The sequence below is a fragment of the Phoenix dactylifera genome, chromosome 1, assembly GCF_009389715.1.
Source record: "Phoenix dactylifera cultivar Barhee BC4 chromosome 1, palm_55x_up_171113_PBpolish2nd_filt_p, whole genome shotgun sequence".
Lineage (NCBI taxonomy): Eukaryota > Viridiplantae > Streptophyta > Magnoliopsida > Arecales > Arecaceae > Phoenix > Phoenix dactylifera.
Window position 1 is genome coordinate 8,710,030 of NC_052392.1, and position 24,331 is coordinate 8,734,360.

Here is a 24,331-nt window from a genome sequence, read left to right on the forward strand (position 1 = left end):
TCCCGGATGAAACGCCTAGAGCGGAGTTCCGCCGGGGAAACCCTCCTTGCTGATCCCAGATGAAACAGCTAGTTGGCTGAAGTCGCGAGGGGCGTGCCTCCCGTTCCTTCGGCAGGAGTCTCTCAGCCATGCGCCAGAGAGAAGGTCCACGATCCATGGCAACTTGAACAGTTCCGGCTTGGCAAACTCCATCGCACCTGCACCTGTATTTATAGCCAAACTGCAGCCCCCCGGTCGTTCCGATGCGGGTGGCTCCCATAAATGCGGACGCATTGAATCCGGAGCCGTTCTGGCTCTCGAGGCGTATCTTCCCGCGATTTCCTAAGCGTCATTCTCCTTAATCGCATTCTTTGTGCAGGACACTCCGGGTGGCACGTACCCCTAGGTCCACATATCTCCGCTCGCGCCCAGGCCGCATCCGCCTCGAAGAACGCGCGCATCGCGGCCGCTTAACTGACACTCCTCGCAAGCAGCAACTGGCGATCCGATTTCCCAGGTAACGCATCAATTAGCGTTTAATGCCCTTCTGGTGTTCCCCAGGCAACGCTTGGAGAAGAGGAGAAACACGATCGCAGCTGGCCACGGAGAAACCCCGTCGGGCTGCAAGCGACAGGCGCATGGCCAACGAGCGGAATCTCCCGAGGCCCGGCCCTCGGATGCCAGGCTAACCCGATGATCATCCCGGGAGCAGACTAGCCTGAAGCCCCGACCGGTCGCCTTGGCTTGCGCCAGCCTTGGCCGACCAACGAGCGGAATCTCCCGAGGCTCGGTCCTCGGATGCCAGGCTAACCCGATGATCATCCCGGGAGCAGACTAGCCTGAAGCCCCGACCGGTCGCCTTGGCTTGCGCCAGCCTTGGCCGACCAACGAGCGGAATCTCCCGAGGCCCGGCCCTCGGATGCCAGGCTAATCCGATGATCATCCCGGGAGCAGACTAGCCTGAAGCCCCGACCGGTCGCCTTGGCTTGCGCCAGCCTTGGCCGACCAACGAGCGGAATCTCCCGAGGCCCGGCCCTCGGATGCCAGGCTAACCCGATGATCATCCCGGGAGCAGACTAGCCTGAAGCCCCGACCGGTCGCCTTGGCTTGCGCCAGCCTTGGCCGACCAACGAGCGGAATCTCCCGAGGCTCGGCCCTCGGATGCCAGGCTAACCCGATGACCATCCCGGGACCAGACTAGCCTGAAGCCCCGACCGGTCGCCTCGGCTTGCGCCAGCCTTGGCCGACCAACGAGCGGAATCTCCCGAGGCTCGGCCCTCGGATGCCAGGCTAACCCGATGACCATCCCGGGACCAGACTAGCCTGAAGCCCCGACCGGTCGCCTCGGCTTGCGCCAGCCTTGGCCGACCAACGAGCGAAATTTCCTGAGGCCTAACCCTCGGATGCCTGGCTTAGTGCCGGAAGAATTTCCTGATGCCTAACCCTCGGATGCCTGGTTTAGTGCCGGAAGAATTTCCTGAGGCCTAACCCTCGGATGCCTGGCTTAGTGCCGGAAGAATTTCCTGAGGCCTAACCCTCGGATGCCTAGCTTAGTGCCGGAAGAGATGCCTGGCTTAGTGCCGGAAGAATTTCCTGAGGCCTAACCCTCGGATGCCTGGCTTAGTGCCGGAAGAATTTCCTGAGGCCTAACCCTCGGATGCCTGGCTTAGTGCCGGAAGAATTTCCTGAGGCCTAACCCTCGGATGCCTGGCTTAGCGCCGGAAGAATTTCCTGAGGCCTAACCCTCGGATGCCTGGCTTAGTGCCGGAAGAATTTCCTGAGGCCTAACCCTCGGATGCCTGGCTTAGCGCCGGAAGAATTTCCTGAGGCCTAACCCTCGGATGCCTGGCTTAGGGCCGGAAGAACTTCGAGAGTCAGGAGTCGGCAAGACGTTGCCAAGAGTTAAAAAGAAAAAAAGAGGAGGACGAAAGCGAGATGAAGAAACATTCGACTTGTATTAATTTTCATTGTTTCAGGGCCAAGGCCCATATAATTTGGCAAAACGCCGACATACAAAAAAAAAGAGAAGCAAGCGAACAGTCCGACGGCAACAACGGCAGCGCAAAGGGGAAACTCGAAAATGTCTGTAAAGAGGAAGACGGACGGGGGAGGGCCCCCGGTTAAATAGGCGGAAAGGCGGGTGATGCCTCGATGACGCCAGAGGACGCCTGGCCGCCGAAGGGTCGCTCGCGCCCCAAAGGCGAATCGACACCATTAAGGAAGGATGTCCGCCGAAATCCTCAGACTGCCAGGTCAGCAACAACCGCCATACGCCATAAAGAAGGCGGGGAGCTCGAAGCGCGCGCGCCTCTCCGAGGGATGGCGGCAATCTCGAAGCATCACTCCCTTCACCCGTTCCCCTTCTGGTTCCAGGCTCGGAAGTGGGGGGCTACTGTTACGGGGGAACTAAGTCGCCATGCTCCACGTGACCGGCACGCGCGCCCATGAAGACTACGACTGCCCTTTGATCCAGCAATCCGACCCCGAGTCGGACATCTTCGGCTCCGCAGCCCGACCCCGAGTCGGTTGCCCCTTAATCTAGCAATCCGACCCCAAGTCGGATATCCTCAGCACCGCAACCCGACCTCGAGTCGGCTGCCCTTCGATCCAGCAGTCCGGCCCCGAGTCGGACATCTTCGGCTTCGCAGCCCGACCCCGAGTCGGCTGCCCCTTAATCTAGCAATCCGACCCCAAGTCGGATATCCTCAGCACCGCAGCCCGACCCCGAGTCGGCTGCCCCCTGATCCAGCACTCCGACCCCGAGTCGGAGATCTCTTGATAACGACAGGCTGCTTCCCAGAGGCACGCCGAGGCCTCCTGCTCCACTACTCCCTGCAACGGCTGTATCCGATGCTGTTCCACGATCTCCTGTATCAGCCGTACAAAGCGGAACTCCACTACGCCCTGTCATGGCCGTACCCAGCGCTGCTCCACGACGCCCTGTAACGGCCATGTCAGTGGCCACTCCATCGCGCCCCACGATGACAAACCCCCCTGAGAGACCCCCCAGCCAGGTATATATGCGGCTGGGGGGAGAAGGGGGGGGTAAGCAATATCTTCCAGAGCACTCTCTTGCTTGCTATTATTATCTCTCCTTCTCCTCCAATCTCCTCTGACTTGATCGTCGGAGGGCCCCCACTACCCCAGTGGTGGTGCGAGGCTTGCTCGCAGGTTTTCCGGTGCAAGGTGGAGCGTAACCAACACCAACCAAGACAACTCAGACGGAACCCCGTTCACACCGCTGTGTCAATCGTTCTCGGTTTGGACCACCAGCAACAAATAGCATTTCTTGTAAACTACTATAGATTTGGATTCTTTTCCATGTATTTGTTTGTATGCTCTCCGGCCATTGTGCATGGATCCACAAGGAGATAGACTACCGTTCCATGTCCATCATCTTTTTGGTCACTACGTCACTGTCTTGAATTAGAAAATGATACCTGATTAGTCGAGTTTCTGATTGATGTTGTAGGAATAAAGGGTCTCGAACTTAGTCCCACATCGACTGAATAGCGAAAATGTATGTGCCTTTTAATGGAGGGCTCGATTACCTTTTCCTCAGGAGGCGTCTTTTAAATGGTAAAACCATGAGCAAGGCTTCTATCTATTCCAAAGCGGACAATGCCTTCTGTGAAAACGCAGTCTCCTTTCCCTGTTCCAGTTCGGTGGGTGCTAAGGTCTGAGGTCGGAGGAACCCGGACCTTAACAATTGGCGCGCCAGATAGGGACCTTTGACCTCGGCTCAGACCTTTCCGCTGGGGGGCTGTTGTTGTGGGAATAAAGGATCTCGGACTTAGTCCTACATCGATTGAATAGCGGAAAGGTCCGTGCCTTAAATGGAGGGCTCGATTATCCTTCCCTCAGAAGGCGCCTTTTATAGGGCAAAACCGTGAGGAAGGCTTCTACCTGCTCTAAAGAAAACAATACCTTCTGTGGGAACGCAGTCCCTTTCCCTGTTTTTTCCCACAACACTGATATATTTAGAACTCTTTTGGTTTTCAGAAAGAGAAGTGAGAAAAGTGTGGTTAATAAAAACATAAAGAAATATCTTATATTTGGTTGGAGTTTTTTAAAAAAGATTGAAAAGTAATTTTTTTTATAAAAATAAGATTTTCACATTTTATGAGGAAGAAATTCTACGCCGGGCATAGAAATATTACTTTTCCACTCGTTGAGAATTACTGTATTTTTTTTTTAAAAAAATATTCTTAAGCTTCAACATTGAATGAGGTAAGATCTTTTTCTTTATTAAGAGCATGACATATATTTCATATAATTTTTCTATAAAAATAGATGCTCGCCTAAATATAAGCTATTTTGAAATTTGTCAGTTTCATATGATCAACCAAACATGCAAAAATTAATTTTTTAAAAATTATATATTGAGATATCAATTTTTTTAAAAAAATAATTTACTAAAAAAAAATATTCCACGGACCAAACGTATCCTTGAGGTTACGTGATGATGCGGCAGACGTGGATAATTGGCAAGGGTCTCTCTAGCGCAAAACGAGCATTGTGTCCGGATCCAACTGCTATATTTAGCTTGTGCCCAACGTGTCTCTACAAAAAAGAACAGGCGTATATCATCATCCCGGTTGGACATAATCCCAAGTCAACTCTTCTCAACTTCCCTCTCATGCCCTTTACTCCAACCCCAAGGCATGTTGTTGTACCGTAGACCTAAGTGGAAGCCTTTATTTCAAGTAACTTGAAGGCTAAGATCCCATGATTTCCCATCAACCTTCCCCCTCGGCAATCCATTCAACCCACTCAGGCTCTTAATTTATACGACCAGCTCCTCCAAGGCTAATTTTCTGAAGTCCAGGCTCATTTGAGCTAGCTCCGACCACCACCATGAAGAAGCCTTCCATCTTCAAACCACTTCCCTCCGCCACAACCTTCATCCTCCTCCCTCTAGCCCTGTTGGCTTTCCTTTTCCTCTTCCTCTTCCCCTATGCTAAAGAGTTGAAGCTCCAGTCCCTCACGACCACCAGTTGCCGATCTACCTTCGCCAACCTGACCGAACCAATTGCCCCAAAGCCCGACTTCCGGCTATTCATGGGAATTCTCACCCACCCCGACCACTATGAGCGCCGCCACCTCCTCCGACTCGTCTACTCCCTCCAGCCCAAGCTCGCCACCGCCCACGTCGACATCCGCTTCGTCTTCTGCAACCTCACCAAGGAGGACCAGCGAGTCCTCGTCGCCCTCGAGATCCTGCGCTACGATGACATCCTCATCCTCAACTGCACCGAGAACATGAACGGCGGCAAGACCTACACTTACTTCTCTACCCTCCCAAAACTGTTCGACACCACCGGCGACGCCGACCGGCCTTACGACTATGTCATGAAGGCGGACGACGACATCTACTTCAGGCTCGCTAGATTGGCCCAATCACTGAAGAAGATGCCGAGACAGGATTTGTACTACGGATGCGCGGTGCCCTGCGACCGTGTGGACCCTTACAGGCATTACATGTCGGGTATGGGGTATGTCTTGTCCTGGGACTTGGTGGAATGGATCGCAACTTCCGAGATAGCCAGGAGCCACACGGTCGGGCCGGAGGACTTCACCACATGGACGTGGCTCAGGGATGGAAACCGGTCCGACGACAAGTTTGACACTAAGCCGGCCATGTACAACTACCCGAGCGGGGATCCGTGCGCCCACGCCCTCGTTCCGGACACCATTGCGGTGCACCAGCTCAAGGACAACTTGAAGTGGGCGAGGACGTTGAAGTACTTCAAAGTTACTGATGGCTTGAAGCCTTCTAAGCTCTATCACATCTCTTGAAAAGAGTTTTGCCTCGTTGAATTTTAATGGAGAGTAGTTAATTTCTCGTATTAATTGTATTGCCCACCGTTTGCGTATTCTTTCGACAGAATATTGTAAAGAGGTCGCCTGACCTCAATGCACTTGTAAACTAGAGCACATTAATTGCTTCCCTTTGACAGCTTGGCTAATGGAAGCGTGTAGCAAGTGCTCCTGCGCGCTTGGCAATTAGGTATATCATCTGATCTGTTAACAAGAACAAGACGAACATGGATTAGCTGAAGAATGGTAAAAGTTTCATGCGGTTGAAAAATTTATAAGGTGTATGTGAGGATCCGTACATATGTGTATTTAATTCCACATTGGTTATTCGCTAGATAGATCTTAAGTACTTATATACACTAAAAAAAATGGAGTTTTGCCGACCCTTTTCTGCCGACGCTTGTAACGGCGATTTTCCATCCAGCCCCAACATATGCCGACGCTTTCTAAAAGCGTCGGCCATAGATGACGCTAATTAGCATCGTGGTAGATTATGGCCTAAGACGACGCGTATGCGTGTCGTCAGAACTCAAATTCACAACAAAAAACAAGCGGGCCGTTCCTCCTTCTCATTCTGCATCCCGATCTCAAGCCTTAGCTCGTCTCCTCGTTCCTCCTCTCCGGCGACGAAATGCCATGACGCAGCCCACGTCACCCTCTGTGTTTGGTGCGCCCGTCGTTCGCCCCTGCAAGCAAAGAGGGGCACCCTCTCGGTCATAAGCATTCTATGGTCGGTGGGAACTCAAACCGCCTTCTGAAGAACGGATAAAGAGAAAAGGAGGAAATATCTCAGCCGATAAGGAATCGAAAAAGACCGGAGCGGAGCCCTAGAAGATCCAAGAAGAAGAAACCGTAGGACAGGCTCACAGAAGGAGAAACAAGGTCACAAGAAGCAGGAGAGTAGCAGAAATGACAGAGCCAGAAAGGTAAGAAATCCGGTTCTTGTTCCAGTGATTTCGATTCCATCATCATCTTTGCTCAAGATTTACTTTCTTTTTTCTTATCCTTTGTGATCTCGAATTAGGGTTTGGGTTCCCTCTTTCTCATCGTCACCTAGTAATTATTTCGATAGTTTTTGTCTGGGATTTGGGTACCGGTTCTTGTGGTGTCTCCGGACACCTTCGACGGGGAAATTCTGGCACCCAGTCGATGCAAATTTGGGGGAAGTATTGCCGGAGGGTTTCTTGGAGAGGACCGGAGAAAGGGGATTGGTGTGGCCAAGTTGGGTGCCGCAGAAGGAGATATTAGCTCACGAGGCGGTCGGGGGATTCGTGATGCATTGCGGGTGGAACTCGACCCTGGAGAGCTTGTGGTTCGGGGTGCCGATGCTTGGATGGCCGCTGTATGCGGAGCAGCACCTGAATGCTTTTGAGATGGAGAGGATGCTTGGGGTGGCTGTGCAGCTCAAGGTGGACAGAAGGGGAGGGGGATATGTTGGGGCCAAGGAGTTGGAAAGGGGAGTTAGGTGTTTGATGGGGGACTCTGAGGACGGGAAGAAAGTGAGGGCGAAGGCTGAAGAGATCAGACTGGCAATCAAGAATGCCATAGGGAAAGATGGGTCGTCGTATAATTATTTGGAGCAACTAGCTGAGGACATGAGCAAAGGAGGGGCTTCAAACAAATATTAATCTGGTATGAAGATGTTGTACTTTTTTCCTTTTGAGCACTCCCTTGCCTGGTGAAATGCATGGCCTGTTGAATTATTAGCTTACCGTGTAGGTTAATGGCTATGGCTGGCATGCGAGGCTAGTGGATTACAATTTTAGTTCAACCTGTCTTTAAATGCATTTTGCATCTATGGCTGAGTTCAAGGGTCGCATGCATTTTAAGGCCAGGTCTCAAATACTTTTAGTCAGATTTTAGATCAAATTTAATTTTAGTATTTTTTGTGTCCAAATCTGGCCATGATCAACTCTAGTCTCAAAACATTTACAGTCCGTACAAACTTCATTTTTTGCTAATTTACTTGGCCAACCCACTGTTAGAAGTATATATATTATATATATATAGACACACATAGGTACGTATTGTATTATTGCAGGACCGCGTTAATGTATTGTCTCTATGCTTGAATATGGGAGGGGGTCATTTGTTCATGCTAAATTCACATGGTCAGTGTGATCGCACGCTTTTGCTGTTATGAAAAAAGTTAGAAAATTGGGGATCTGTTTTTTGACTGCAAGGATTTATTGATTCGAAATATGAAGTTCTATATTTTAGAGTGCCCCCAAGCCGGTATAGCTTTAGTTGACTGGACTATATTTCCTCCCCTAGTAGTGAGACTATATTTCCTTTTTGTTCCCCAGTAAACGAAGAGGAACACCAGAAATGACTGTCTCCCTCCACCAATTAAAAGTCATGGTTCAGTATATTCAAATCCAAAATACTCACACTCAAGCAGCTCGGAGCAAGGTGCTGGAGTTCATAAAAGGGCATCAGCCATTCCATCAGAGAGTTCTCTAGAAGAGAAACAAGTAAATAAATTAATTTACATATATGGTTTTCTAGTGGTTTTTGACATTTTGTTTGCTTTTCAGGCTGATTGCCCTGAGCGTTTTAGCTCTGCAACTCCTTCTAAAGCTTAAAAGATATTTAAACATTGTGTATGGTTTAAATGATGCCTAGTGCCACGTCTGTTCTTTCTTAACTTAGTAGTCATTTCTTGCCTGTTCTTTGCTGCAGTGCATCTACATTTAATTATCTCAAGCCAGTTAATGAAATCTACATTTCTTTCCAAATTAGGCATTTTGCCTAAAGGAATCCAAAGCCTGGAGAGATGCTATCTAAGCAAAATATTCCCTTCAACATCCATGGTGATCCTATCATTTTGCCTACTTCCTATGAAGATATGGTTCAAAAATACCAGGTTTGCCACTGAAACTTTAGATTTCTTAATTTACACCGTATTTCTGCACTGCTAATATAATCTCACATTTTTCACCATGAAGTGTTTGGATCTTCTGGACATTTGATTGTCGTTTCTCCTATCTTATGTTGAAAACCTGTTTTGTCGGACATACATCTATCAGCAATTTGGTTAGCCTTCAACTTCACATCAAAGTAAATATGCTTCCATTTTATTGGCTAATTAGTCATATAACTATAGAGCAACACTTGGCTGAAAACATTTCATATTGTATTTCCCTTTACTTCCCAACCATAGCCCTATTATTGACTGTTTTAGAGGTTAAAATCTATCATCCTATTAGTGTTTAGCATTTTCTCGTGCCCCTGACAATATAAAATTTCCATATTGCACTAATTCATAATATGATATTGTAATGCAGGAGTTCAAGAGGTTGTTTAGGGAAGATGCTATGGATTATGCTACGTGCACAGCTAATGTCAAAAGGAAACGACCTACTCCAAAAAGTTTGAGAGGTGGAAAAGCCCCATGGGATAAAGGTGAAGATGATGAGGATGGAGAAGATGATGACGATGACTGTATGGGAGGGCCACGAAGGCTCGATTTTAGAAACCAAAAAGAGCAATGGCAGCAGGGTTACCAGACAACAACAATTGTAATTATAACTTGTGCAACATTACTGTACATTATATGATTATAGTGAGAGGGAAGGATTCATTCCCTAGTGGAAGGGGGGCTCAGTAATGGGGCTGCTACGCGGGTGGGCTGGTCCCTCCCCCTCCCCTCCTTTTTTTTAACCAAAAAAAGAGGGAAGGATTGGTGTGGGAATTGTTCAATAGTAGTGACAAAGTAGTTTGATTATATGACAATTTAAATATTTCGAATGATTTGAATATTTGTGTCAATGCAAATGTAATATAGGTTTATATTGTTATAATGTGTTTTTATAATTTACATTCGTATTTTTATTTTTTTTAAAAAAATAGCAATTCCGACGCTTTAAAGTGTTGGTAAATAAAAGTTGTGGCACAAAAAAAGGTAAACTAAACGCTTATGCCGACGCTATAAAAGCGTCGGCAAAAATATATTTACCGGCGCTTTAAAGCGTTGGCGAAAACCCAGAACTGTCCTTTGGGCTTTCCTGACGCTTTAAAGCGTCGGCGAATGTCGTTTTTGCCAACGCTTTCATTAGCGTCGGGAAAGCCCAGTTTTTGCCAATGCTTTCTCTTAGCGTCAGCAAAAACTTTTGCCACTCCGGTATCGCCAACGCTTTTGCGACGCTTCTGTTTGCGTTGCGGAAACTTTAGCCGACGCTTATAAGTGTCGGTAAAGATTATAAAAAGCGTCGGGAAAGATGAGTTTTCTTGTAGTGATATGATCAAGAAACTCAAATAATACTTTCTGGCTAGCCATTTTGAGTATCTATTCTGATACTATTTGTAACAATGCAGCGCCTCATCTAAAATGGCTAGTCAGAAAGTATTATTTAGGTTCTTTGATTCTGTATAAGTACCCAAAATCTACCAAGCGAATAACCAATATAGAACTAAACACACCCGCACGAGTCCCACAATGTATCTTGTACTTTCTTGGAGAGAGAACGATTTATAGGCAGCCTACATGGTGTCAGCTAAAGCTGATACCCCTATTGAATTGTAGCTAACTGGGCATACATGATGCATGTATTAGCTCCAATCACCTACTTAGTTTTCTTGTAATCCACAGCTAGCATATAATCAGATTTTAAAAATGCTGACGATACTTGGGATTAGTAATGAGTTCCAAACCCCAGGTATGGAAGACCTTTAATTAAAGGGGCATGCAGAAATATCTTTTGAGCATTGTTGGGGCTGAAAATCAGCCCGACCAAGACGCCAAGCCGACTGGGCTGTTGAAGTACTTGGACTGTCAGCTTTTTAAATCAGAAAGATCAGTTAAAGCTCATTGCTCGTCTCCACAACGATGGTTCGACGACTGTTGCACTTTGACGGTGATGGCTCCTAAGCCAATCATCTTTGAGGTAGTGCTGAATGGTGGAGATCTTGCTTTGACCTTTGCTTTGAGATAGGATCTAACCTGAAACAGCAAAATCAGGAAAGTCCTCTTGGTAGAGAGTGTTCGGCGAGAGATCTTCCGATGCCTAAGTCAGATTAGCTCTCGGAGAACAACGAAGATGTTGTGAGAGAGTTAGAGTGATAGTATAAGAGAATAAAAGAGCACTTCTAGGACTTAAGAGCCCTTACTTGGACATCTCTGGCAGTTGTTTATATAGGCGAGGGTGGGCACCCGCCGTTGAGAAAATCGGACGCATGGAATGGTTGTTTTTGGTAACAAATCATGCATCTTGAAGATTGTGCGACTTGAAGATCATGCCTGAACGTTTTGCCAGTTCAGCAAGAGAGAGAGAGAGAGAGACTGATGGATGGAAGCATGTCCCATCTCATTAAATATTATTATTTTTTGTTTGTCCTTCCCAAATGGTTAATGTTAATGTTAAGTGGGCTTTTTATTGCCCTATGATTCGTATTGATCGGACGGTAAGAGAGTCGACTAGATTTGGCTCCAAATTCTTGTGAAAGGAGCCTAGTCTCTCTCTCTCTCTCTCTCTCTCTCTCTCTCTCTATATATATATATATATATATATATATATATATATATATATATAAAATATATATATATACATACATATGTATATACATACATATGTATATACATACATATATATACATACATATGTATATACATATATATATATGTATACACATATGTATATATATACATATGTATATATATATGTATATATACATACATATGTATATACATATGTATATATATACATATATATATATATATATATATATTCGGATAGCGGGTACCAAAAGAGAGTCAAATTTCAAACCTGTTCCAAATCTTAGTGAGTCTCAATTTTATATCCCAGACCCTTATCAAACCTTATAGGATTTTGCGAAATGGGTCCTATTAAATTCGAGATTGGTCGAATACCCGAAAAGACCCACCCAGCTACTATTTATAAAAAAAAGAAAATTAACAGTAAAGCAAATCTAAAGCAATGGTATGATGACAACAGAAGAGGAATAAGACACTATTGAAACTGCTATTTATCAAAAAGAAAAGAAATAGTTGGAATAGTGATGGTGATGGGGAGACAATTTCGTGGGACAAAATATAAAAAGGTCTTTTATGATTCTATTTAATTATATAGAATGATGTTTTATGATTCTATTTACATAGAAAGATGTTTTATCATTCTATTTGTATAGAAAGATGTTTTATCATTCTATTTATTCACCTTCTTGTTATAATGGAATGCTAAAAAAGGATTAAATAAAGAGTTGGAACTCTTATTTATGAAAAAAAAAGAGAAAAAGTTGGACTAGTGATGGTGATGGAGAGAAAATTTCGTGGGACAAAATATAGAATGATGCTTTATGATTCTATTTATATAGAAAGATATTTTATGATTCTATTTATTCTCCTTGTTCTAATGGAATGCTAAAAATGGATTAAATAAACTAATTGTAGATGCACAATGAAAAAGAATGATATTCTAGTATATAAAGATAAAGGCTATCGAGTTGCCTTATGTGCTTCATTGACCTATTATAAATTTGAAAATATTTTCATAAAGATTTCAATTTTATATTTTTAAAATCTCATTCATTACTTGGTTACAAATTAAAAAAAAAAGGATGTTTTGCATGTATACTTTCTAAAATATATAAAATTGTGTGAACACTCTCAAAAATTTCTATTTACATATGTACCCTTATAAAATACTTATTTTTAATGTATACACTTTTTTTTAAAGAAATGTACCCATACCATATAATGCTGTTAAAAAATAAATAATTTAAATTTAAAATGATTGAAGTGTCCTTATAGGTTGATGCACAAAAAGAAAACTTTATAAAGATACACATGCAAATAATAATTTTGTAAGAATATTCATACAATTATGTATATTTAGGAGGGTATACACTTAAAAAAAATTTAATAAAAATAATCAAAATTCAATAAAGATAATTTATTTGTTCTTAATAAAAAAAGTGACAAAAAATTAATATTATCATATTACATGATTTTATGTTAATAACAACTCTTATAAAAAAAATCATGTTGCTTTTATAAAATTCTCGCTTAAAAAACAAACAACAACTCAATATTTACTAATCCCTAAAAAATATTTTATTATTCTAAACATCTATAATTAATTTAAATTTAATATGCTTTAATTTTTTAAAAATAATGAAGAATATATAGATGTCATAGATTCAATAATGATAACTATATCAAAATTAAATAGAGAATAGTATTACCAAAATGATCATCTAATATTCCAAGTACTTCACCGAGTCTTGATCTTAAAAAAAAAAAATTTGACAATGTGGCTCAATCTTTTTTTGATTTGTCGATCGAACTGAATCATAAAAGATGTAGCAAGTTTTGGCCGAGTTTTGATTTTTTTTTAATAGATTTTTTGAATGTATACCGTTCATAAAGTAATTTGACGAGAATATTCATGCAATTTCTTATATTTAGCAGGGTATACATGCAAAAAAATAGTTACCAATTAAAACTTGTTTAATTGAGAAGCTTCCCATTGGCCTACATATAGAGCAAGACCAAATCAATAAGGGCTCTGAAAAAAATTCCAACTTTAATTCTTCTTGTTCACTATTCTCCCTCATATTATATCTATACCTTTTACTATTTTATTTTATCAATAGTGAAGCATGTTATATTTTCTAGGGAAAAGAAAGGTGCTATTTGAAGAGCTTCTCACCTTATAAGTAGTGTGAACTTGTAAGGTATAAAGTTGGATGGTTGAGCTTGTTGTATCTTGGGGAGGATCTGCGAAAAGTTGTTGATCTGCTGCATCAAAAAATTGCGCAGATGGCATGTATCAATTATCATCTCAAGAGAGCGATCTGATCCATCCCTCAGCTCCACTATCTTTCTTAGTTAAAATTATTTTGGGGCAAGTTCTACACAATTCTAGGTAATACTTGAAGAAGGAACTTTTCCCGTGTGCCCATCGCTGTGCCATTTAGTTCATTTGCTGTTGACAACAAATAGACAATTAAAGTGTTTTTTTGGGTATTGACCAATCTTGAAACCAACATTAGCTGATGAGGCAAATCGATCAACAAAAACTTGTCACCTAACTGCAGTTGACCATTCAAAGCTTGTCATGACCGACCCACAAGGCATGCAGAAAGGCTTTTGGGTTTCAAGCTCTCCCTCCAGCTGGCAGCTCGGTCGTGATCACAAATTGTTTCCAAACAAATGCAATCGTTGAGCAATCAGCATGATTTAGCCAGACATATATGATTAAACGAGTGAGATACACGAGTAGTTACCATAACGGCCAACGTGCGAGCCCAAACTACTTAGTGCGAGCTCGAGCCTTTGGCTATATATTGCATTCCCAAACGTTTTACCTCCACCCCGCCAACTTGGTATTGATTTTCCGTGACCAAATATGTATTTAGTCGGTGTAGGATAATTATTCAGTAATTAACAAGGATGTTGGTCGCAGATAGCCTTATTTGCAGCGACCATTATTCATTTAGTCGCCGAAAGTGGTCGTTGAAAGTGTATTTTCTTGTAGTGAGGTAACTATCCTTTTTATTCTTTTACGCTGCTTTTCTACTGCTCTTTCGCCTCCTATTCTCTGAGAGCCATATTTGACTTAAGTATCGGATAATCCCTCGCCGCACATGCTCCAGTGGGCGAATTTCCTTCTTTTTGCTGCTCCAAGTCGGATCTAGTGTCGGAGCACGGGTCTGAGCAGCACCTCCACCATCCACTCGGAAGTACTTAATTAGCGTTGGAGCCATTATCGATCAAGTGCAATAGCCACCGGATCATCACCGTGGAGGTAGCGACCTCCATCCAACCTTTTTGCTTTGCATGGCAAACAAGCTGAGATTTCCATCGATCCGTCCACTCAGCATTTTGGTCGGGCTAGTTTCAGGCGGCAGTAAGTACAATTATAGATTTTTTTGTTTTTTTCAATGAAAGTTGATTGGTGTGGAAGGACTAAGCGCAGCAATGAACCTCTCCAAACTGGGTTTCGGTGGTCGGCGATTGAACTACAACTCAAACAGATCATGCGCCTAGGAAATCTCAAGAGCAACGTGTAGAAAACCAGAACAACAAGGTGACCTACCATCCTCCACGCCAAAGCAAACTTAGACGCAGAAATGTCAACATCTCATACCCTAGGTCCAGCCTAACATTTTACGTCTCTCGCCCTGTTTCTGCCCCAGATTCTGCCCTCTTCCGCGTTCCTTCATCTCGCATGTTCGGTACATGGTGCTTCAATATTTACGCGATAGGAAATCATTAGAAATCACGGTTCAACTTCACGACTAGATACGATGTGCAGTCTCCACACGCCCCTTCCTGATTCAATCCATAAAGCAACCGTTACTTTCTTCTCCCTTCCTAACTAAATTATATATGGAACAAGCATGAGCTGTGGTTTTAGACCAAGTGGACGTACAGCCGCTACTTTTTTTTTTGGTAATGTTACACCGAGTGTTTGAGTACTTTAAACCAATCAAGTGGGTGCCATAAAGAGTTGCAATCAATCGCCAACCTCCATTAGAAGTAGGACCCAGACTTTGTGAACCCTCCATGCTCCTGCCACCAGCAGCCATGAAGCCTTCCTTCCCCAAACCAACTCCTTCCGCCATAGCTCTCCTCCTCCTCCCTCTTGCCCTTCTCGCTTTCATCTTCCTTTTCCTCTACCCCAATGAGTTCGAGCTCCAGCATTCTCTCACGACCGCCTCTTGCCGCACCTCTACCGTCGCCAACTTCGTCGATCCGGTCACCCGGAAGCCCGACTTCCGGCTCCTTATCGGAATCCTCACCCTCCCTGACCGCTACGAGCGCCGCAACCTCGTCCGCCTCGCCTACTCTCTTCAGACCAACCTCACCGCCCATGTCGATGTCCGCTTCGTCTTCTGTAACATCACCGCCGAGGAGCACCAAGTGCTCGTCGCCCTCGAGATCATGCAATACGACGACATCATCATCCTCAACTGCCCGGAGAATATGGACGGTGGCAAGACCTATGCTTACTTCTCCAGCCTCCCGCAAATACTTAACGGCACCAATGGAGGAGGTGATCCGCCATATGACTACGTCATGAAGACGGACGACGACACCTATTTCCGGCTTCATAACTTGGCTGAGTCCTTAAGGAGCAAGCCGAGGGAGGATTTGTATTACGGGTTCCTGAACCCCTGTAATAATCCGAGTCTTCCTCGCCGCTACATGTCGGGTATGGGGTACGTACTGTCCTGGGACTTGGTGGAGTGGATTGCGACGTCGGAGATAGCCCGGAATCGGACGGCCGGACCAGAGGACTCCGTCACAGGGGCGTGGCTGAGGGATGGAAACCGAGGGAAGAATCGGTTCGACATGAACCCGGCAATGTACGACATCTTGGATCAGAATCGGGTCAACTGTTTCCGGCACGCATTCGTGCCGGACACCATTGCAGTGCACAAGCTGAAGGACCAGAAGAAGTGGGCGACGACACTCAAGTACTTCAATGTCACCGATCATCTGAAGCCTTCCAAGCTCTACCATATTCCTTGAGAACTTTTATTCTTCTGATTATTCTGGGTCATGGATGATTCTTTCTTGCAACACTTTTTTTTTTCTCTTCACTCAAATTTTCTTGTTCACACAGGTCGTCAAATTTGATGAAAATAAACGATGTAAACAAATAGTGCATGCAATGTATAGACATAATTACCTGGGGGATCAATTTTAAACTCAAATCAACTTGGATCACAATTTCAAAAGACTAAACAAAGTTAAAGATCATCGCAGCTTTAAGCCAGTGAAGTATTATTGATGAACAAGTTAAAGGTCGCTCAAAATATATTCATGGAGTCGGCCACGTTCCGTTGATTATTCTCAAAAATGAGCCATGCTTTCTCTGTTTTTCCTTTTGGGAGGCCAGTGCAGTAAACGGCTGAGAGATCAAACAAAGCCCAGATCAGGTGTTATGGACCCTGACTGAACCCAAGGCCAGTCAAAAAAGGGCGCCTATTCTACGCTGAATAGGCCAGCCCAACCCATTAGCATTCCTGTCCAACGGTTGAAGTTAACTTTGACCACGGAGTGGCGTGGAGGAAAAATAAATTAGGCCCAAGCGCATTCATTGTTGTCAAAGAAAGATGTGCACTAATTTTTGTCAGACAATCAATTTGATCCCCGGTTGTCAATTGAATTCGTTAGTCGTTTTGTCTTCGCCCTAGTCCGCTCACGAAGCAGACGAAGAAATAGTAGGTAAACCAAACGCATATTTTATTAACTATGCCTGCCATTTTCCTTTGCAGAACATAAAAAGTGGTCTTCAAAATTCAAAGGCATAAAAGAAAAAAATAATCTTATTTAGATTTTGTATTTAAATGTTGTTGCCGCCAAAATCCAATTTAACAAGGTGTTGAAATTCGACCCAACAGAAATGGATAAATTGATTAAAATGATGAATAGTGGTTGATCGGCTTATAGTTTGTTCGGAGTAGAAAGTTGATTCGGAGTAAAAAATCTGACCTGGGTACGAACACAAAGAAGAAATACTGAATATTGCCTGTCTTGATCTGGTAAAAGATCCTATAATATCTAAGTCAGGTGAAGCTTTGGTAGAACAATGAAGATTTGAGAGTTCGAGTAGAAAGAGAAGTAAGCATATTTGGAGAACCCTCGAGTCCTGTTCACATAGAAGTGAGGGTATGGAGCTATTGCTCGAAAAGACTGTCGGACGTGCAGTAACTATCATGCGATATGCTTCATAAGTGCTCGGGGCTATAGCCACCCTTCTTAATAAATTTTAATTTTCTTTAATACGCTTTGATTCAAATATATATTGAAGACCATTATTGATCGGTTGGTCCAGTTGGTCGGTGACAATCATACGCTACAAGTTCAGACCACATCAGATGACCAAATATAACGTTGCTTAGAAATCTAAAAATGTAACTTGCTATGCGTTGTAACTACTGTTTCCGGAAATACAATAGTTGACTTGGTGAGCTGAAGCATCCGCTTCACTAATCTCTACACTAACATACACCATTTGTATTTTTTTTTTTTTTTTAAGGAGGAGTGCACGGGCGTCAATGGTGTCAGGTGGGGCGGACCATCAATTGTCACCAAATCAACCTCCCAGACGAGTCGTTGCCGAGGGCACCGCGTCACCCTACCGATTTGGCGCAAGATTTGGCACGTTCGGCGATGCCAACGGGTAGAAACCGGTAAACCAGGGGCAGACTGGAGCTCATGCGTCACTTTTATGTATACTTACGTCAAATAATATAAGTATCCAAGTCGAGTCTAACGAAGATCTCACTGATTGATACACAATTTATAGCCGCTTGGACTATATAACTAGCTGCCCACTGGTTAGCACTTAGCAGCAACAAACCCGGGAGTCAAGTCAGCGTATTTAAAGTACTCTATATTTAATAGGCCCAGTTGGCTCCACGAGGATGTCCAATCTTAACGCTGGTCCAAAGGACGTCGCTCAGATCTGGCCTTACATGTCGTGTAATAACTCCCCTTTCCTTGCACAAACGTCGCCATGCACACCGCCCCGCCTCACATGCCGCGTCAACTCCCACGGATGACTTGGGATTTCCAAGAGACAGGACAGCTTGTCGATTTTTTTTTAAAGTACATCGGCAGATCACACCTGAAAGATGTGAATGCGATCAAAAAAAATTAAAAAATAAAATATTACATAAAAATAGTAACACAATTTTATTATTTATTTAAATAAAATTTTTAAAATGATGAGCCGCGCAGAAAACAACCCGATTTATAGCATCATTCATTTTCCGATATATATGCATGGCCTGATAGGAGTCGCACTTTTCCGGTGCTCTACGAATGTCGTGGAGTAGCGGCCGATTTTCGATTGAGCATCTCCGATCTTGAATTCACTCAATCACCGTGGTCGAATTTTTTTCAAAAAGAATGCGATCTGCACCCATTATCCACCTCGCATAAGAGATATCCTCCCAAGCAGCTCTAATCTCAGCATACACTATTGACGAGTCGAAGATTCACCGTCCTCCTGCTTTCACTAGTCTAGCATTATAGCAAGCAATCCTTTTCGGATCATGAGAAACCCTTAACCATTTTTATACCCACTGGGCTCTAAGGAACCAACCTTTCCATCATCCGCCCCGAGTCATCTTAAGTCCGGCCCGTCCCGTTGAATATTAAAACCCGGTGTCTTTCACCTATCATAATATATTTGGCCGATAAGGTATATAACATCCAACCAGTTATGCATGTAACACGGGAAATATTTAATGTATCGGCGTGGAAAGGTGAGTTGTTGCTTTGCACCGAATCACTACTGATTCGCCGCCCTATCTCGCGGTGCGGTCGCACCTAACTTTGTTCCGAAGAAGCAGTCGGCCAGGCCATCTCTATTTGACCCTTCTTGAAGGCCCACTTGTTAATTCCTTGAAGCCTACACCCACCGCGAAGCCATGAAGCCTCCCTCCTTCAGACCATCTCGTTCCGCCACCACCCTCATCCTCATCCCTCTGGCCCTGCTAGCTTCCATCTACCTCTTCCTCTATCCTCGAGAGTTCGAGCTCCAATCCCTTGTGACCACCTGCGGTCGCTCCACCTTGGCCAATTTCACCGGGCCTGTCACCGTGAAGCCCGACTTCCGCCTCCTCATGGGCATCCTCACTCGCGCCGACCTCTACGAGCGCCGCCACCTCCTCCGCCTCGTCTACTCCCTCCAGACCAATCTCACCGCCCACATCGACATCCGCTTCGTCTTCTGCAACCTCACCAAGGAGGACCAGCGAGTCCTCATCCCCCTCGAGATCATGCGCTACGACGACATCATCATCCTCAACTGCACCGAGAACATGAACAGTGGCAAGACCTACACCTACCTCTCTAGCCTCCCGGAGCTATTCAACGGGACCAATGGCGATGGCCGGCCCTACGACTACGTCCTCAAGGCCGACGACGATATCTACTTTAGACTCCCAAGTTTAATCGAGTCATTGAAGAAGATGCCGAGAGAGGATCTCTACTATGGATTTGTGATCCCTTGTGGCAGCATGGATCCATTCCACGACTACATGTCGGGGATGGGGTACATACTGTCGTGGGACTTGGTTGAGTGGATCTCAACGTCCGAGATGGTGAGGAACGAGTCGTCCGGCGTTGAGGACTTTCTGACGGGGAAGTGGCTGACGGATGGAAAACGAGGGAAGAATAGATTCAACACAAAGCCGGCCATGTACGATTATCCGATACCGGTGCCCATCGACACTTGCTCGCATGCGTTTGTGCCGGATACCATCGCAGTGCACCGGCTGAAGGATCACTTGAAGTGGGCGAGAACCCTCAAGTACTTTAATGTCACCGATGGGTTGAAGCCTTCTAAGTTCTACCATATTGATTAGATCGATGTTCTCGCCACTCCTTGTAATATCTATTTCTTGATTTTTTTCCCCCTTATTGATATGTTAACATGGTGGAGAGACAAAAATCCGGCGAACCAGTTGAAAAGATAGCGTTCCATGGTTTATATTCACGAATTTTTTTCGTTTGTAATTTGATTAAAATTTTAATGGCTTAGTCAAGTGTGGACTACAGTTTTCTCTTAAAGTTGTAGATTAATAAAATAGACACAGCTTAGGCTTCCTCTAATTTTGATGGAGTCTGACCTAGCGAACCTCCAATAGTGGAGTTTGGCCAGGAGTTTGGCAAAGATGGGCCAGACTTTGGTATCACTTTCCACTTACAATAAAAAGATAGCGTGTTGAATCAACCAGCCGACGAGGTTCCCAATGAATGAAATCTGTGATTTCTATTAGCTAGATTCAGACAAACAAATAAAGATTTAGGTTCGACCTGAGCCATTGACATGTCCATTTCCATGTGATGGATGGGAACAGGGACAACTGGTGCTGTCGGTTCTTCTCTCCCGTGAGGGCTTTGCGAGTCTGTCCCTTCAACTCCGTCACCCGATTGCATCTCATCCATCTCTCTGGATATCCAAAAGGGCATAACATATAACTCTTGTTCATTTTCCCCCATAATTAATGTGAGAACTCATGCGGGCATATATTAAGTCCTATATCGATTATTCGACAAAAAGATCTTGGATACTTATACTAAACCCAAGAAATATTTTCTGGCTATTTTTTGGGGTGCGGTTCTGGGTTGCTAAAGTGGTATTAGAGCATAAGTCTAAGATCACTAAATATTGTGATACATGAAATGGTATCGGAGTGGACTCGGCCCATAGTCCATGTAGACTAGAGGACATTGCAGCACGGGCTCATTGAAGTTGACCACGGATTGATCATGGTGCTTGCTATTAGATTTTAATGGTGCTGATTTCCACCTTCCTGTTCTTGCTTGGATTGCAGAGTTCCCTAATGATTCACTGAGTGATCTTTAGCTTTGGGAGAGATCATCTTATTTCCATTTTTTTTAGGTTATTTTTGGTTAAGAAGAGTTGAGCTCGAGAATGAAATGGAATAAAAATAGAACTCTCTCCAAAGAGCTGGAGCAGGAGTCCCTTGTTCCCATTTTTAGTCCTGGAGAGAATATGAATGCCCTCCAATCCTCCAAAACCTAATCTCAGCTCTCCCTCTAGTATTCAAATCTTTTTGTGCGAAGTTTACTTAAAAAATTAATTTTCCAAAAATACAACTTTTTTAATTGATTTTCCAAAAATACCTCAATCAACCATTTCGATTCGGATTTTGATTCTAGTCACGAACTGCATCGAAAAATATGGCCATTCCAATTTTCATTCTAATCTATTTTGATTCCGATTTTGATTGCGAACTAAACATACTCTTAGAGTTGTTGACAACTTCTTCCACCTGCATCAGGGAGGAAAATGAAAAAGACAAAATATAAAGTTCGTGGATGCCCCCCCGGTATCTATTTGGCAATTAGATCACAAACGAACTCAGAATAATCAATAACCACGGTGCGAGTGGACCGGATCAAGCTTTTCTAATCCAATGTTAGTATGAACCTCACTTCGCAACGGACTTGCCATCGATCAAATCAAAGCAATCCATTTCATTCACGCCATACTCATGAGTAGTCGATGCAACCTAAAAAGTACAAACACTTTTTCTTTCTTCTCTGGTGTTTGTGTGTTGACGCGCATGCGTTTGCACGTGCCGGTCCCAATCTTGAGTTTTGGAGGCTCAAATGAGGAGAAAGATGATGAGGAGGCTGAAATCTGGGTCAGGTTTGATTCGATGGGAGTGCAACTCTTTTTCCCCTTTTTTTAAAGCAAAATTGGAGCATGTATTATTAATTTATCACAATCTAGTTCTAAATTACGATGCATTAGTGTGTACTTTTAAAATCCATCCACTTTGATACTAATTCCGTATCAGTCTGTCCAATCCAATTAGCAGGAAATCTTTCACAAATCTACAACTCGCAAACATGCTTTCGGTCCCTTCTTCCAAATAATGTTGCATGCCTTTTGGTTCTTGATAGGCCTAAGAAGTATTTGGATAGGTTTTTATTTCGATTTCAAACTTATTTTCCTTGTAGATAGTTTTTAGGTTAGAGTATGCACTGCAAAGAAGCAGCAGCAGCAGCAGCTGCAACTGCTATACCAACTCATAGAACAAATGTTCTAGAATATTCAATATGATGGATTTGGTGGCATAATATTTGGATAGATATCTTATACTTCCACATCATATGGAGAGATGCAGTTTGAAACCAGTCTTGGGTGATTGAATTTGACATGCCTTGATCTAGAAAAAACTTGATCTCCGGAAGAATATCTTTGATAATGCAAGCATGGCGCGGTCAATTGGTTGAGTTTATTTATTTGTTGCAAATATTAATAACTATAATAAATATCCATAAATAAGGAAAAGTTGGAAATATGTTTGAGTCTAGTATCATTAATCAATCATGGTGATTGGTTAACTCAAACTTTTTATTAGGTACTACTTTTCAATGTCCACAAAATAGAAATTTATGTTTCTAAAATGGAAACATTGATTCAACATTTTCAAGATTAAAAAGGGCTAATCCTTGTCACGCCCCAAATTTAGGACATAATATGGCTATGCTACCGAGGGGTACAACCCATGATATCATGAAACCAACCATTTTGTCTAGCTTCTCTATATCCATATCAAACAAAAAATAGAAATCCATATTCATTATCTTATTCAAATAACAAAGTTAACATCGGTTCAAAGCATCTACATTTAAACATAAATACTAAACCCCATAATCCTTAATATTTAGAAATTACTAAGCTACAAACTCATAATCAAGTAAGGATCTAAAAATTCCGCTATAAGTCGCCAAGCTTGCCAGTGCGAACATCCAAGCTTGGACCACCATGCTTCCCTACTGTCCCTATTTGTCTAGAGAGAAAAATAAAAAATAGAGATATGTGAGTGACACAGTTCAATAAGTAAAACTTACACTACTATATTGGATTGAGCATAAATCTTTTTTATGTCAATGCATCGTTTAATAAAAATAATAGTTATTGCCAAATCATCCATATTTCATAAATATGGTTTCAAGTTTATTTTGTAAATAAATTCATAAATCATTCTCCTGCCATTTAGTTACATTATTGTTCAAAATATTACTCACAGATATTTGTGCTACAGTCAACTTATACCCATGATAGAGCATGTGTTCGTAATCAACATAGATTTTTCTTTCGTATGCCAACTTTATACCCATTGGTAGAGCCTATGTTTGTATGGATGCTAGCTTCGGGTGTCGATCTTTCCAATTCTAGGTTTATATATAGTTATCCGAGATACTTTCAAATATGTATATATTTTTCTTAAAATATATATAATTAGATAAAAAATACTAAATGATATGATTAGATTCATATTTTATAACAAACCTATGTTCATTAAAATATTCATAAAACTATTTTTCATAATAAAGCATAATTTTCATAAAACATATGCTAATCCATAATTTTATGCAGAAAAATATGATAATTTAAAAAATAATAAGGTGTGTAAGATCTATTTACTTCTCTGCCTGAGACCGTGAAATTTTGCTAGGTGAATCTACTAAACCTATTTAAAATATTAAAAAATTAATTTTTATCAGTGATTTTAATAAAATTAAAAATAAATAGAGAAGACTTGATCGGACATATAGTGGTTCCAGGTGGGTTAGGTTTAAGCGATTCGACCAATGAATCAAAGCGATACGAACTCGATCAGGGCCAAGGTCGTTAGAGGTACTTAACAGAGCTGAGGCGATCAGTCCAGTAGGCTGCCCAAGCACTGAGAAGGTTCAGAGTCACTTTGCAGGAGTCAACTCGAGTAGATAGGATAGAAAAATAGGACTTGGTACTTGGATCTATGAGTCTCTATAGAGAGAGAAAGAGGGAGAAGAAAGACAAGAAAGAGAGAGAAGAAGATGAGGCATAAAGAAAGGGAGGGTCCTCTCTTTCTCCTTTTTTGTTTTTTGTAACAGAGTAGGGGAAGGAGAAGAGGAAGAGGAGAAAGGAAGGGATTAGTGGTTCGGCAAAGTGCGGCCAGAGGTCTGCCAGGGTGACAGCATGTGGCAGAGGTGGGCAGCGGCGAGTTACCGATGATGGTGACC

At 43.2% G+C, this 24,331-nt stretch overlaps 4 protein-coding genes across 4 annotated transcripts; all 4 read left to right on the forward strand.

Moving 5' to 3' along the window:
* The first annotated feature begins 4,580 nt into the window (after positions 1–4,580).
* Positions 4,581–6,035, forward strand: LOC103722505 (probable beta-1,3-galactosyltransferase 12). Its single transcript, XM_008813091.4, has one exon. The coding sequence runs from the start codon at positions 4,837–4,839 to the stop codon at positions 5,776–5,778; it is 942 nt and encodes a 313-aa protein (XP_008811313.1). The 5' UTR covers positions 4,581–4,836; the 3' UTR covers positions 5,779–6,035.
* Positions 6,036–6,636: 601 nt separating this feature from the next.
* Positions 6,637–7,427, forward strand: LOC120110275 (UDP-glycosyltransferase 43-like). The gene is made up of 2 exons (XM_039124922.1): positions 6,637–6,725; positions 6,824–7,427. The coding sequence occupies exons 1-2, from the start codon at positions 6,709–6,711 to the stop codon at positions 7,425–7,427; spliced, it is 621 nt and encodes a 206-aa protein (XP_038980850.1). The 5' UTR covers positions 6,637–6,708.
* A 7,826-nt stretch (positions 7,428–15,253) lies between these two features.
* On the forward strand, positions 15,254–16,482 carry LOC103722499 (beta-1,3-galactosyltransferase pvg3-like). The gene has a single exon (XM_008813085.3). The coding sequence runs from the start codon at positions 15,329–15,331 to the stop codon at positions 16,295–16,297; it is 969 nt and encodes a 322-aa protein (XP_008811307.2). The 5' UTR covers positions 15,254–15,328; the 3' UTR covers positions 16,298–16,482.
* A 2,674-nt stretch (positions 16,483–19,156) lies between these two features.
* LOC103722504 (beta-1,3-galactosyltransferase pvg3-like) lies at positions 19,157–20,353 on the forward strand. The gene has a single exon (XM_008813089.4). The coding sequence runs from the start codon at positions 19,210–19,212 to the stop codon at positions 20,146–20,148; it is 939 nt and encodes a 312-aa protein (XP_008811311.2). The 5' UTR covers positions 19,157–19,209; the 3' UTR covers positions 20,149–20,353.
* Positions 20,354–24,331: the final 3,978 nt, after the last annotated feature.

Excerpts from the sequence above, each read along its gene's own strand:
- LOC103722505 (XM_008813091.4), top strand. The coding sequence starts at position 4,837 with ATGAAGAAGCCTTCCATCTTCAAACCACTTCCCTCCGCCACAACCTTC.
- LOC103722504 (XM_008813089.4), top strand. The coding sequence starts at position 19,210 with ATGAAGCCTCCCTCCTTCAGACCATCTCGTTCCGCCACCACCCTCATC.
- LOC103722499 (XM_008813085.3), top strand. The coding sequence starts at position 15,329 with ATGCTCCTGCCACCAGCAGCCATGAAGCCTTCCTTCCCCAAACCAACT.